This window comes from Arachis duranensis, chromosome 7, assembly GCF_000817695.3.
Source record: "Arachis duranensis cultivar V14167 chromosome 7, aradu.V14167.gnm2.J7QH, whole genome shotgun sequence".
Lineage (NCBI taxonomy): Eukaryota > Viridiplantae > Streptophyta > Magnoliopsida > Fabales > Fabaceae > Arachis > Arachis duranensis.
The window spans coordinates 69,225,554-69,238,697 of NC_029778.3; the positions used below are offsets into that span (position 1 = coordinate 69,225,554).

The following is a 13,144-nucleotide window of genomic DNA, read 5'->3' on the forward strand; positions in this document are numbered from 1 at the left end:
CTTTTTAGTTTTAAACTAATCTAAATATTTTTTATTATTTTAAAAAAAATTCTTATAAAAAATTTAATAATATGTAACAAAAAATATTAAATAAAATATACAAAAATTAATTAAAATATAACACAAAAGTATCTTCGACAATATCCATCTTTATGACTTTATTTGACTGTTCCAATCAAATAATCCGTGAAATGTCAAAGGCAACGGGTACTAGTGACCCCACAGCCTTACTATTGTGTAACCCGTAAGTTTCTAACACTCTTTTTAAACGCACTACTGTGCTGCTTCTGTTTAGTTTCATATCCTCCATCTTTATCTCTCTCTTCTTACGACACAGAACAAATGGAAGCAACATGGACCACAGCTATTGCGGTCACAGTGATGATTCTTGCAGTGATATGGGGATGGAAGGTGCTGAACTGGTTGTGGCTAACGCCAAAGAAGCTTGAGAAACGGTTGAGAGAGCAAGGCTTTAAAGGCAGTCCGTACAGGATTCTGGTTGGGGACACACGAGAAATTGTGAAGATGCTAAAACAATCCCAATCTAAACCCATGGATGTCTCTGATGATGATATATTGCAACGTTTCTACTGCTATGTCCAGCAAAATACAAACAAATACGGTATTCCCCATCTTGCCCCTTCTTTTTATTCGTAAATCCTGAATTTTACTTATTTAATATTTCTTAGAATTTAGAATATCCATGGCTAGGGTCTAGGGATAAAAAATCATTAGAATAAATTAATTATTTGTTCATGAAAATTTATTATTGAAGTGGATGAACTGCCTTTCCTTTGTATTTATATAAGATAATTTCATCTCATATTTTATAGGATTAAAATTTAGATTGAAATAAAAATGCATGAAAGAGATTATTTAATATGAAAATTATTAGAGAAAAAGACAAATAAGTCATTCACTTTTTTTAGTCCGCGTATGAAAATACATTTAAGTCCCGGACTCTCAAAAAACCTGGATATATTAATCCCTGGGTCTAATTTGTCTCATTTTAAAATTCTCCCACGTGTGCATCCATATATTGGCCGCCGGCCGGGTCAGTATAAGGGAAACCACGTTTGATTTTTTCGTTGGGTCCGATAGATCTAAGTGAACAGAGGGATCGATATGTCCAGATTTTGAAAAGGTCACGGACTTAAATGTATTTTCAAATTATCGAGGATTCAAATGTCTGAGAACCAAAAAGTCAAGGACCTATTTGTTTTTTTCTCGAATTATTAAGTCCAATTTGAAAGTTTATTTATCAAGTTATGTGTTTTGGGTGTATATAGTTGGAGATATAAAATTTAAGAAAAAAGATTATAATAAATTTAAATGTAAAAGAAGACGCATGATGCAAATATCTCAAACTTGGTAAGAATAATCACATGCAACAATAATTGGTGTAATGTTAGTATCCAACATCAATACGTGTGAAATATTTAAGCATACATACTTTTTGATATATCCTTCTGATTTTCTCAAAAATTTTCAGCGATGTTTTACACTATTTAACAAGTAGAACAGAGTGTGAATGCATAAATAAGAGTATAAGACCATGCTATACACGTGGATTATTTTAAAATCTTTTGGATATGTTTGTTCTGTACTTTTGTATACTTTGTCGTGTGTAATTTGTCATTCCACTCTATTTATTTGCTCTACTTTTTAAAAAATCATTGGAAAGTTTATTAGCCGGTACGAATTCATATATGTTGCTGCTAACTACCCTTTAGACGCCTGAAACGCAGTTTGGAGTTTCTGATCTTGATGCATATATGTAGCTCCTTCAAACTTGTTGAATCGACTTGATCTCAGTCTGTGCTTATGCAATTATCCTATATTTTGCCTATGTAGTGGAGCTACTAATCTTTGTTTGTTTTCCAAATTTCCATGAAATAAGGTTTCTGCCAATGTAGAAAAAGATATTCACTTACTGACCTTCTATCATCCAAATCTGCTGTCCGCAAATTACAATAATTTATAATAAGCACATTTAGAAAAGATCATTCCTTGACTAGCGATACTTTGCAAATAGTAGGATCCTCTTGACTACTTTTCAATGCTCCAATATTATACAGTGCATGAATTGAGACACTTTATTCACCGGAAAAAGCTATATCTGGTCTTCTGATAGTGAGATACTGTAATGCTCCGACAATAAACCTATACTTCTTTGTATCTTCAAATACATCATAATGTTGTTTTGAGAGTTTTAGTGATGATATCATTGGGGTACGCGTTGCTTTAGCCTGGTGCATCTGCGCCTTAATAAGGAGATCATTTGTATACTTAGTTTGAGTGAAGAGCAGCTTGTATGGATGCAAAAATTCAACTTCCAAACCCAAAAAATAGTTAAACTTGCCCAAATCTTTTAAGGGAAAAAAATAACATTTAATTTACCAATCAATGCCAATAGACCTAGAACAAGTAACAACAATATCTTAAACATAGATTAACATGTATGTAATAGTAATAGAGGACTTCTCTCTAAATAATGCTATGTCAGAAGTAGTATTCTAGAAGCCAAAACATTTCAAAGATGCAGCTAGAGTATTGTACCAAACCTGCAGTGCTTGTTTAAGTCCATAGATAGCTTTATACAACTTACAAACTCTTGATGAATTTGAGAGATGATGGCCTAGTGTCTATATCATTTATACCCTATCAATTGGCTGTCCATTTAGAAACACATTATCAAAATCAAACTAGCTCATCACCCATCCTTGAATGAGAACAATTGTGATGATAATTCTGATAGTAGTGGGTCGAATTACTGTACTATATATCTCTTCGAAGTCCAAACTTTTTACATGATGAAAGCCTTTTGCTATTTAGCCAGTGGCTTATACTCATTGTCCATGGCTTGTTCCAATGAGGGCAGATTAAAGCTTGCAGGACAGTTTTGGGAGTTGCAATGACCAAGTCAGTGATCTCAATAGTGGTGCACCAGCTTATAGATTTAGGCTTTAATGAACCAAATTTTGTTCTAGTGGTCATGGGATGATTATCAGTGGCAGTATGACTAATAGTACTATAATTAGAAATAGTAGATATATAGGGAGTTTGATTTCAACGCCAGAAATAGGAATGGTGTTTTGAGTTTGAGGTATCTGTGCTTATAAATGATGAGGATGCTTGTTCCACCGATGGCAAGGGTGGAGAATTAATAGCAAATTGAGGTAGGTGATCATGAGTAACTCCTATATTCAAGGAGAACTATGCTCTATGGAAGTAATAGAAGGAGCCTCAGAAAGATGTCATAAAGAGGTGCGTGGCGAATACACTTTACCATCCTTTGAGAAACATTTATAACCTTCTGGTTGGAGTCATTGCCCAATAAGATACAAATTTGTAGTCACACTTTCTCTTATTATATGGCTTGAGAAGATGATAACAGACAGAACCAAAAACTCTCAAGAATGAATAATTAGGTTTCTTGTAAACCAAGACTTCAAAAGGACTTTTAAAATTGAGAATAGATGGAGGAAGTTTGTTAATGAGGTAAACAGCTGTAACAAAATCAGAATCTTAGAATTCCAAAGGCATAAAGGCAATAGCAAACCAAGAGAGGGCGGTTTTCAGTAATTTAAGTCCTTTATGCAACTGAAACTTTCTTGGACACATTTGCATCACTATTCTCCTCGGTTGCAGAGACTGATTCAAAATGAGATGGGATCTTTGAGGGATTAATGTGATCTTCCATCTCCAGACTTTGAAGTGTGATTAAGGCACCATTCCTCCATGTTGTGAAATTGTCTTCACTGAGTTTGTTTGGAATTGGAACTTATGTGCTCCTGGCACTGGTTGATGAATATATAATTAGCAAAAATGAAGCCATGAATCTTACAAACGGGCTCTTAATACTACGTGTAGATTCTTGAAGGTGAACAGAATAACGCATATCAAAAGAGAGAATAGATTAGTGAGAGTAATCATGGATTTTTTTATTGTAATTGTGTGATTGAATGTAGTTAGTCTAAATATATACAGGCTTATATGAGGCTAACCAATTCTAACAAACTCTAAGCTAACTATAAATAACTCCAGCTTTTTCCTCACACTCGATAACCAATCTGCTAGAAATTCATCACGCTCTTTAATCATTTTATGGTTTGTTTATTTTTTTCGAAGTGCTCCTGTAATATAGAGATTAGTCACCAATAATGTCGATGATGGATATCTTGATTTTATCAAATAAAAATTTAAATCTAGTTTAAGCGGTTCAACTAGTAGTTTATTGGTGGGACGACTAATCTAGTGACCTAATATCTTGACCAAATTGGATAGGCTTAATAACTATATGCAAGGGAATATAGAAAGGAAGAAAACAGAGTTCATCAAACATATATATTTTATCATCTCACAATATGCATGATTTTAGACTCCACTAATTTGAATTTAAATATCCAGCCTTAAATCACGCTTTCATACTATTACTATTTCTATATTAGCTTGTGTATTTCACATAATCAAATAGTATATATAGAAAATTTCTTGTTCTCCATGTTTGTGAGTGCTTTTATCGTTGCTTATCATCCTTGTTATGAAGTTGTCATTGATATGCATGCAGGTAAGAATTCATTTCTTTGGTATGGACCAAAACCAAGGGTGACCATCGCAGATCCAGAGTTAATCAAAGATGTATTGAACAAGATTCATGACTTTCCAAAACCTCATTCGAATCCACTTCTTCGTTTGCTAGCTTCTGGTATCGTCAGTTACGAGGGTGAGAAATGGAACAGACATAGAAGAATAATCAATCCAGCATTCACTTCAGAAAATATTAAGGTGACTTATTATGTGGTTGATATGATTAGTTTACATCTTGTAAACATGTCAAAGAAGGAAGAAGAGAAAAAGAAGTAGGACGTTCAGAATTGTTTGTGTGTCTTTTCGATTCCATTAGGATATAAAATAGACTTTAGCAAGCTACATAGGTTTGTATACGAGGAAATTGAACTTTTATATACGTGGGTTCTGCAGATTATGATGCCAGCATTCTTGAAAAGTTGTACTGATATGATTAGTAAATGGGAGGGAATGTTGTCCTCGGACGGATCATGTGAAATTGACGTGTGGCCTTTCCTTCAAAAGTTGACTAGTGATGTAATTTCTCGAGCTGCATTTGGAAGTAGTTACGAAGAAGGGATAAGAATATTTGAGCTTCAGAAGGAGCAAGCTGAACTCACTATGAAGGTTCTGATGAACGTTTACATTCCTGGATGGAGGTACTATTTTGTCTCTCTTACTTTTTGTCTTAATTTAACAACTAATTAAATAATCGTTATAATAACTAACATAAAGGTTATTTGGACAACTCTCACGGCCAACTCTTACAAATATAAAGATATTTTAAGTCTTCATTGTACAATAATTGTAATAAAAGTAGTAAATGGTCAAATTCATCCTTAAAAGATCAATCATTCTCCAAATCGGTCCTGAAAGTTTTTTTTAATCAAATTTGTCCTTCAAAAATTTTTAATTAATCACGTTGGTTCTTCCATCACTTCCTTTGTTGATGACGTCAAAGTTTGTTAATGTGGCACATTAAGTGACACCTCAATACATATTTAGGAGTCCTAATTGACTATTAATATGATAAATTTATTAAATTAGATAAAATCAAAACTTAATTGAGTTGAGACCTTGAAGCATTCGAATCCTTCAATTTGGAGTTGATTTGATCTAATTTCATAAACTTATCATATTAGCCGTCAATTAGGACTACTAAGTGTGTTGTGGTGTCACTTAATGTGCTACATTAGCAAACTTTAACACCATTAGCAACGGAAGCAACAGAAGACTAATATGACTAACTTAGTAACTTAAAATCTTTGAAGGACGAATTTGATTAATAAAATCTTTTGGAAATGAATTTGTAGAATAAATGATCTTTCAAGGACTAATTTGACTATTTACTCGTAATAAAAGAGTTGTTCACCTACCATTATCAATTGAAATTTATCATTTAGACATGAGAAATTTGTTTTATACAATATTCAGTGAAATAATATTTTGATGCTGTTACAATGTGATATACCTCAACTAGAACCGGTAAAAATTGTAAACAAAAAACTTCATTTCAATGTGAAGAATTTGAATTTAGAGTAATATTCCAAATCAATTCCTAAAGAATTTTTAGTCAGACAATTTAATTCTTAGCAAATTTTAATCACCAAATTATTCCCTAACCTTTTATTTTGTTAGACATGTCAATTATCGCGTCAAATTTTGGTAAAAAATTAGACAAATCAATTCCAGTCATTATTTAATAAAGACATAACAGTCGCTAAAAAATTTTAAAATTATCAGATTAGTCCCTAGGGGTGGAAACAGGTCAGAGCAAGCCATGCTTTGCTCTTAACAAGCCTGACCTGTCATACAGTTAATTGGCCTGAGTCTGGCCTGTAGCCTGTTATAAGTTTTTTATAAAGTACTAGGTCTAGCCTGTTATTCAGCCTAGCCTGGCCTCAAACTTATTAAAAGGCCTAATAATTTTTTTTACAAAAATAAAAATATTATTTAAAAAAATTATTTTTTAATTAAAATATTTATATGTAATATAACATATATTTAATATTTATAAAAAATTTTATAGGGCTAGACAGGCCTGACAGGCCAATAAGACTAATGAGTGAGTCTGAGCCTGACCTATTAACGTATTAAAGCTTTTAAAAGAGTCTGGATCTGTGCCTATTTTATAACAGGCTAGGTCAGGCCAGGCCAAACACTGCAGTCTGGCCTTTTTGCAGCCTGGCCTTTTTCCACTAGTCCCTCCACATTGATAAACAATATAATGTGGGGATTGATTTGTCTAACGAAATAAAAGTTGGTGATTGATTTTAGTGCTTAAAATTTGCGGAGGACAAAAGTGTTTGACTAAAATTTTTTTAGGAACCGATTTGGAGTATTCTTCTTGAATTTATATATTCTATACATTGTCCAAGAATTTATATATTCTATACATTGTCCAATCACTTACCGAAACAAAATGTATGATGAATAAAAATATAGTATCTCTACTACAGCTACTTGCATCACCAAATACAAAAATGTATGGTGAACAAAAATATAGCATCTCTCCTACAATTACTTGCAATAGTAATATTTCTGGTCAACAATTGGTAATAAGCTTAATTTTGTTTTTTGTTTAGGTTCGTACCTACTAAGATCAACAGGAGGATGAAGGAGATTGATAGAGATATAAAAAATTCACTTAAAGTGATGATTAATAATAGAGAGAAAGCATTGAAAGCAGGTGAAGCTACCAAAAATAATGATTTATTGGGCATACTTTTGGAATCAAATCATAAGGAAATTCAAGATCATGGAAATAACAAGAATATTGGAATGAGTCTTGAAGATGTAATTGAAGAGTGCAAACTATTCTATTTTGCTGGTGAAGAGACAACCTCAACTTTGCTTGTTTGGACTATGGTGTTATTGAGTAGGTACCCTGATTGGCAAGCACGTGCAAGGGAAGAAGTCTTGCAAGTCTTTGGAAATCAAACGCCTGACTTTGAGGGGCTGAGTCGTCTTAAGATTGTAAGTATTGTAATTTTTACCTTCAAAATGATTACTATTAAGAGAAATTACAAATACCTCCCCAAAAATCTCTTTATATTACATATGTCCTCTTCGGAATTTTTTTAAACAAAATAAAATAAATATGATATTTAGCAATATTTTAAAACTTGAGCATATTTACGGTTTTATTCTACATTACACATCTTGCTTATCAAAAATTAAAAACGAAATGTGTAATATCCTTTCACATCTTCTTGTCCCTTGGTCCTATCCCTCTAGATTCATCAAAACTTTCTTTTGCTATTCTTCTAATAACTTCTGCTATCTCCCTTCACATCTCCTCCGCGCTTCCATTCCCTTTCTACTCGGCCTCTTCTCTTACCCTTCTTAGGAAACTTCCTTGTTCCTCATCTTTTATCCGCCAACACTTCGTCATTGAGTTCTTCATATGATGTCTTTTCCTCAACTATTGCTCAACGCAAAAATCCATAACGAGAACCCTATGTTGTGTTGTTAAACTCTCTCCCGGAATAATTTTACAATTAATGCAAAATTTTCGGTCAACTCTCCTCAGCAAGAAGAAGTCGATTGAGAGCTTGTCATGCCACTTCTATAGGTTATAAGATGTTCGTCTTTCTTTTTAAAACATATATTTGCAATGAGAATGTCAAATGTTGAAGAAAAGTTAAATAGTTTTACCTTTGCTATTGACTATTCCGAAACCATGGCGTCCATGAATACTTCCATACTCCTTCACTTCTTTTCCAACATGGTTATTTAAATCTCCTCCTAAAAAAATTTTATCTCCCGAAAGTATGTCTTGGACCAAACGCTCTAGATCCTCTTAAAACCTTATTTTATGTTACTCGTCCGAACCCACTTACGGTGCACACGCGTTAATCACATGAAAAGTACCTCCTTCCACCACATGTTGATAGAAATGATCCGATCTCCCACCCTCTTGACATCCACTATATCCTTCTTCCACTGCTTATCCACGATAATAACTATCACATTCTTATTATTCACCTTTCTTGTATACCAAAGTTAGAACCCGAAGGTATCCAACTCCCTAGCCTTCGTGCTGATCCATTTTGTTTCTTGTAGGCACATGATGTTAATATTCCTCCTTGTCATGGTTCTACCACCTCCATGGATTTTTCTATTAAAGTGCTTATGTTCAATGTCCCAAATTTCAACATTCTGTCTTTCCGACCTTTACCGTTACCTTTTTCTTTATGAATTAGTTTATTTACCCTTATCCATTCATGAAAATGCGGGAACTCTTGCTCATTTGACACTGTACGCGAGCCATACAGCGCGTTGCTTTCGGACAACGACTTGACTTTAGCGCAATAATGTCTTTGATCCATGTAATGAAAATTCAACTAAGTTTTTTTTGTTGGTTGGCGAAGGCCTAACATAACCCTCCTCCTTTATCCGGATTTGGAATCGGCTATGAACTACAGGTGTAGCATAGGCAGAGTTAGGACACACGTTAGCTAAACCCTTAAAAAATATAATGATAGACATTTTTTAATACTTTGGTGTATTTAATGTATTGTAAATGTAAAAGAATTTGATTTTTACAATAATTTTTAGAAAATATTTCTTTTTATAGTATGCTTAACCTATGTCCTCAGAGCACAAGGTAGCAAAGTCCATACTATATTTATTCTTTTTTCTTTAAAAAAAAAAAAAAAACTCCCTCCTCATAGTAACATGTTAAGTGTTAACCTACCTCCTCATATTATATTTATGGAATTTTCTTTTTAATCCTTCAAAAACCCTTTAAGATCCTTATGGAGAAGATAACTTGGAAAAAACAATATCATATATAAGGACGTGTTTGGATTTAATTGTTCAATGATGCTATACATGTTCAACTGCAAGATGGGTGTCATATATGTTTTGTTGTTTTTAAGACTTGAACATAAAATTTCCTAATTAAAGTGTAAAACACTAATTATCTTGATTAATTTAATTATTATTATTATTATTTAACAAGGGAAAAGAATAGTTTAATATAGGGGTGTCCATGGATCGGATCCGATCCGCATATCTGTGGTGTTTATCCGAATCCGATCCGAAAATTACGGATATGGATCTGATCCGCAAGGCTTTCGGATCGGATCGGATTGCGGATTTTGTGTTGGTATCCGCATATCCGCGTATCTGCAAAATTAAAGAAATAAATAAATAAATATTCTTTTTATGTTTTATTTCAATTAATAATTATCATATATGTTATATTATTTTAATTTATTATTTAAGAAAAGTATGTTTAATATTATTTTAAGAGTAAACATATTTAAAAAAATAGAAAAAATAAATTTTATTGATATTTTTTTAATAAAAATAAGCCTTTAAAAATATTTTTGTGTTTTGCGGATATATCCGATATCCGATCCGATCCGATCCACAAATGTGCGGATTGGATCGGATCGGATCCAACCTTAAAAGCTGCAGATATTGGATCCGATTCGATTCGATGATTTTAATGCGGATCGGATCGAATTCCATATCCGATCCGATCCGATCCGCGGACACCCCTAGTTTAATAGACACATTATCTAATTGCACTTAACGGTCTAACCTTGTACATACCATTACGATAATCTTTTTTCAACAGGTCACCATGATTTTCTATGAGGTTCTCAGATTATACCCACCGGTAATTGGGCTTACTCGAATTACTCACAAAGATATGAAACTTGGGTACTTAACATTGCCTGCTGGAGTTCAACTTTCCTTGCCAACTCTCTTGGTTCATCATGATCCTGAAATATGGGGTGAGAATGCAAAGGAATTCAACCCGACACGATTTTCCGAAGGAGTTTTAAAGGCAACAAATGGCAGAGTTTCTTTTTTTCCGTTTGGATGGGGTCCTAGAATATGCATCGGACAGAACTTTGCCATAGTGGAAGCAAAAATGGCTTTGTCGTTGATTTTACAACATTTCTCGTTTAAACTTTCTCCATCCTATACTCATGCTCCAATCAATATGATTACTCTTCAACCCCAATATGGTGCTCATATCGGTCTACACAAGGTGCAAGCTTGAAATAGAAGAAACTCTTATGTATTGTTTTTATTGTCATTCTACACATTAATGTTGAAATATAATATTGTATTAAATTTCTGCAATTTGCTTAGGGAAAGTTCTTAATTTGCTATTGTATTATTGGAAGTTTATATTTACTGGAGTAAATAGGGATCCAAATTCAACCATATGTAAATATAAGGCCATATCAAGTGTGTTGTTTTTTACATGAAGTGTGACAAAATCTTAACCGTCAAGTACTCAAAGTGTTACAAGGTCACCCATGAAAGAAAAGAGCAAGTATTACATCAGACTTGCCTATTTAGTAGGTTCTCGAAAGGGTTTAATTAGGAAACTAATTTTTTTCTGTTAAATCAATATTTTTAAATTATTTTTTAATCCAGATGAAACAGTTCAACAGCATTAGAAAATTAATATTAAGAGTTTTAAAATAATATGCATATGTTTATACGAAAAATAGAAAAGAGAATTCCACACGAGTATATCCGCGTAGGCAGACAAAGTCGCATGTGCGCCATTTAAAGTACATGTGGGATAACCAATTTGGGCCTCTGAAAACCCTCCCATACACCCAGATTTTCAAGGATAAAAAAATAGAAATCAGAGGAGAATAGTAGGGACCAGGGAGAGTTAATATTAGATTAGTTTATGATTTCGGTTAGTTTTCTAAAAAGAAAGTTCTCTTTTCTCTATAATGTGATTTATGTGATTTTAGGTTAGATTTCACTTTAATTTTGTTAAGTTCTTTGAGGATTCAAGCTCAAATTTCATCTTCTTCAAGCTTTCCTAGTTTGCATTTTTTTCATGCTTTTCTTATTTTATGGAACGAACACTTGTTCTCTTGGATTTTTAATTTGATGTTTAATTAATGAATTTTTTTTAGGTAATTTGAATTTATTTTTATGTGAGATGATTTTAAATTTCTTGAAAATTTGGTGAATTTAGGATTAAATTTTAGTTAATTGTAAGTTTATATTTTATCATGTACACAAATTATTTGATAAAATGTCTAGTTAGAATTAGTTAGGTTAGTTTATGTTTTAATTTGATGTTTAATGAATGAATTTCTTTTGGATAATTTTAATTTATGCTTATGTGAGTTGAATCTATATTTTTTTTGAAAATTTGGCGAATTTTGGATTAGATTTTAATTAATTGCAAGTTTATGCCTAGAAATAGAGTAGGTTTTTTGCTTGACTTTGGGATATGATATAGCATCAGAAGCGTAGAAATAATTAGTTAAATGAGAATAGTGAAGACTTTTGGTTTTTTTTTTTTTATGTTAGTCTTAGTATTTAAAAGAGTTCTAAGTCTATGAGTCTTAGTTTTTATGTCAATTTTAATTGAATCAAATGTTTGGTTGGATGTTTAAAAACTTATCACCTACTCAGCACTATAATTTAGTTTTCTCAAGACTCCTCAAGTATTTAGCTATTATGAATATGGTGGAGTATTAAAGATTTAGTGGAGGAATCTTATCTTAATGGATTTTCTAGTAAAATTTCTATCGATCCGGTCCTTATCCACTCGACCTATAAAAAAAAGTAGCTCCATGAATTATGTTTTGAAAGAATATTTTTGGAAAATTTATGGTGATTTATTTTGATGATATTTTGCTGTATAGCACTAGTCTCATTATAAGAAAAAATTCCGTCATCATGCTTTTTTCTTGTTACGTTTTAAAAGCGTGGTCGAAAGGAATCAATGGCCATAAATTTCTTAGCACGCTTAAAGTGTGTCCAAAAGGGACAATGACCACGTTTTTATGAAGATAGCGATTAATTAGAGATTTAGCCACGTTTTTTCTTAACGCCGAATCTCCTCAAACTCTCTGTCTCTCGCAGCGACAAATCTCCTCCATGCACTCAGCCACTCTCTGTCTGCATCATCTACTCCTCAAGAATGAAACTTTTGTGTCAAGTTGGTTCTATCTCTTATTGATGTTGATTATTGTTCTTCTATTTCTTCCCTGATGGCTTTCACTTCTACTATTTTTTTTTGAAATTGTTAGTGATAAATTAGGTTTTTTTAGTGCTTCTGTTTCTGAAATTGTTAGTGATGATTTAGAATTTTTGTAATTCTGTTTTTATGATTCTTGTTATAATTCTAATTTTGAAAATAATGCAAAAATTGAGGCACGACCCCTGTTCACCTAATTTTAGGATTGAAATTGAAAACAATGCTTCTGATTTCAGGTTTTTTGTTTGCTGAACAATGTGTTGCTGTCTTGCTAAAGAACATCAAAATGTAGCTGCTTTGTTGGAAAAATTAATGGAAACAACTTTTTTTCTTTTTGTTGGGTTGAACTTTTTATGTTTTTTTTTGTATTATAGTTTCTTTTGTTGTTGAACTTTGTGTGTTAAGATTTTTGTTAGTTATTATGTTGTATGACTTTTATTTATGACTTTGTGAAATTAAACTTGTTATTTGTTGCAATTTTCACTGTTATAAAGAGAGAAACAATAAAAAAAGGTGATAATTTTCATGGAAGATTTTTACTAAGCTTGTGATAATTTCTATGCAAATTTTTTTGTTTGGTTACATTTTTTGAGC

The 13,144-nt window shown here is 32.4% G+C and overlaps 1 protein-coding gene across 1 annotated transcript; it reads left to right on the forward strand.

The window, feature by feature from the left end:
- Nucleotides 1–264: 264 nt before the first annotated feature.
- On the forward strand, nucleotides 265–10,797 carry LOC107458642 (cytochrome P450 716A67). The gene is made up of 5 exons (XM_016076859.3): nucleotides 265–622; nucleotides 4,571–4,788; nucleotides 4,984–5,228; nucleotides 7,155–7,545; nucleotides 10,160–10,797. Exons 1-5 carry the CDS (start codon nucleotides 343–345, stop codon nucleotides 10,589–10,591), a joined length of 1,566 nt encoding a protein of 521 aa, XP_015932345.1. The 5' UTR covers nucleotides 265–342; the 3' UTR covers nucleotides 10,592–10,797.
- The last annotated feature ends 2,347 nt before the right edge of the window (nucleotides 10,798–13,144 follow it).

Coding starts and splice junctions, on each gene's coding strand:
- LOC107458642 (XM_016076859.3), top strand. CDS start 343: ATGGAAGCAACATGGACCACAGCTATTGCGGTCACAGTGATGATTCTT. Junction 623..4,570: donor GCAAAATACAAACAAATACG/GTATTCCCCATC, acceptor ATATGCATGCAG/GTAAGAATTCATTTCTTTGG. Junction 7,546..10,159: donor GGCTGAGTCGTCTTAAGATT/GTAAGTATTGTA, acceptor TTTTTTCAACAG/GTCACCATGATTTTCTATGA.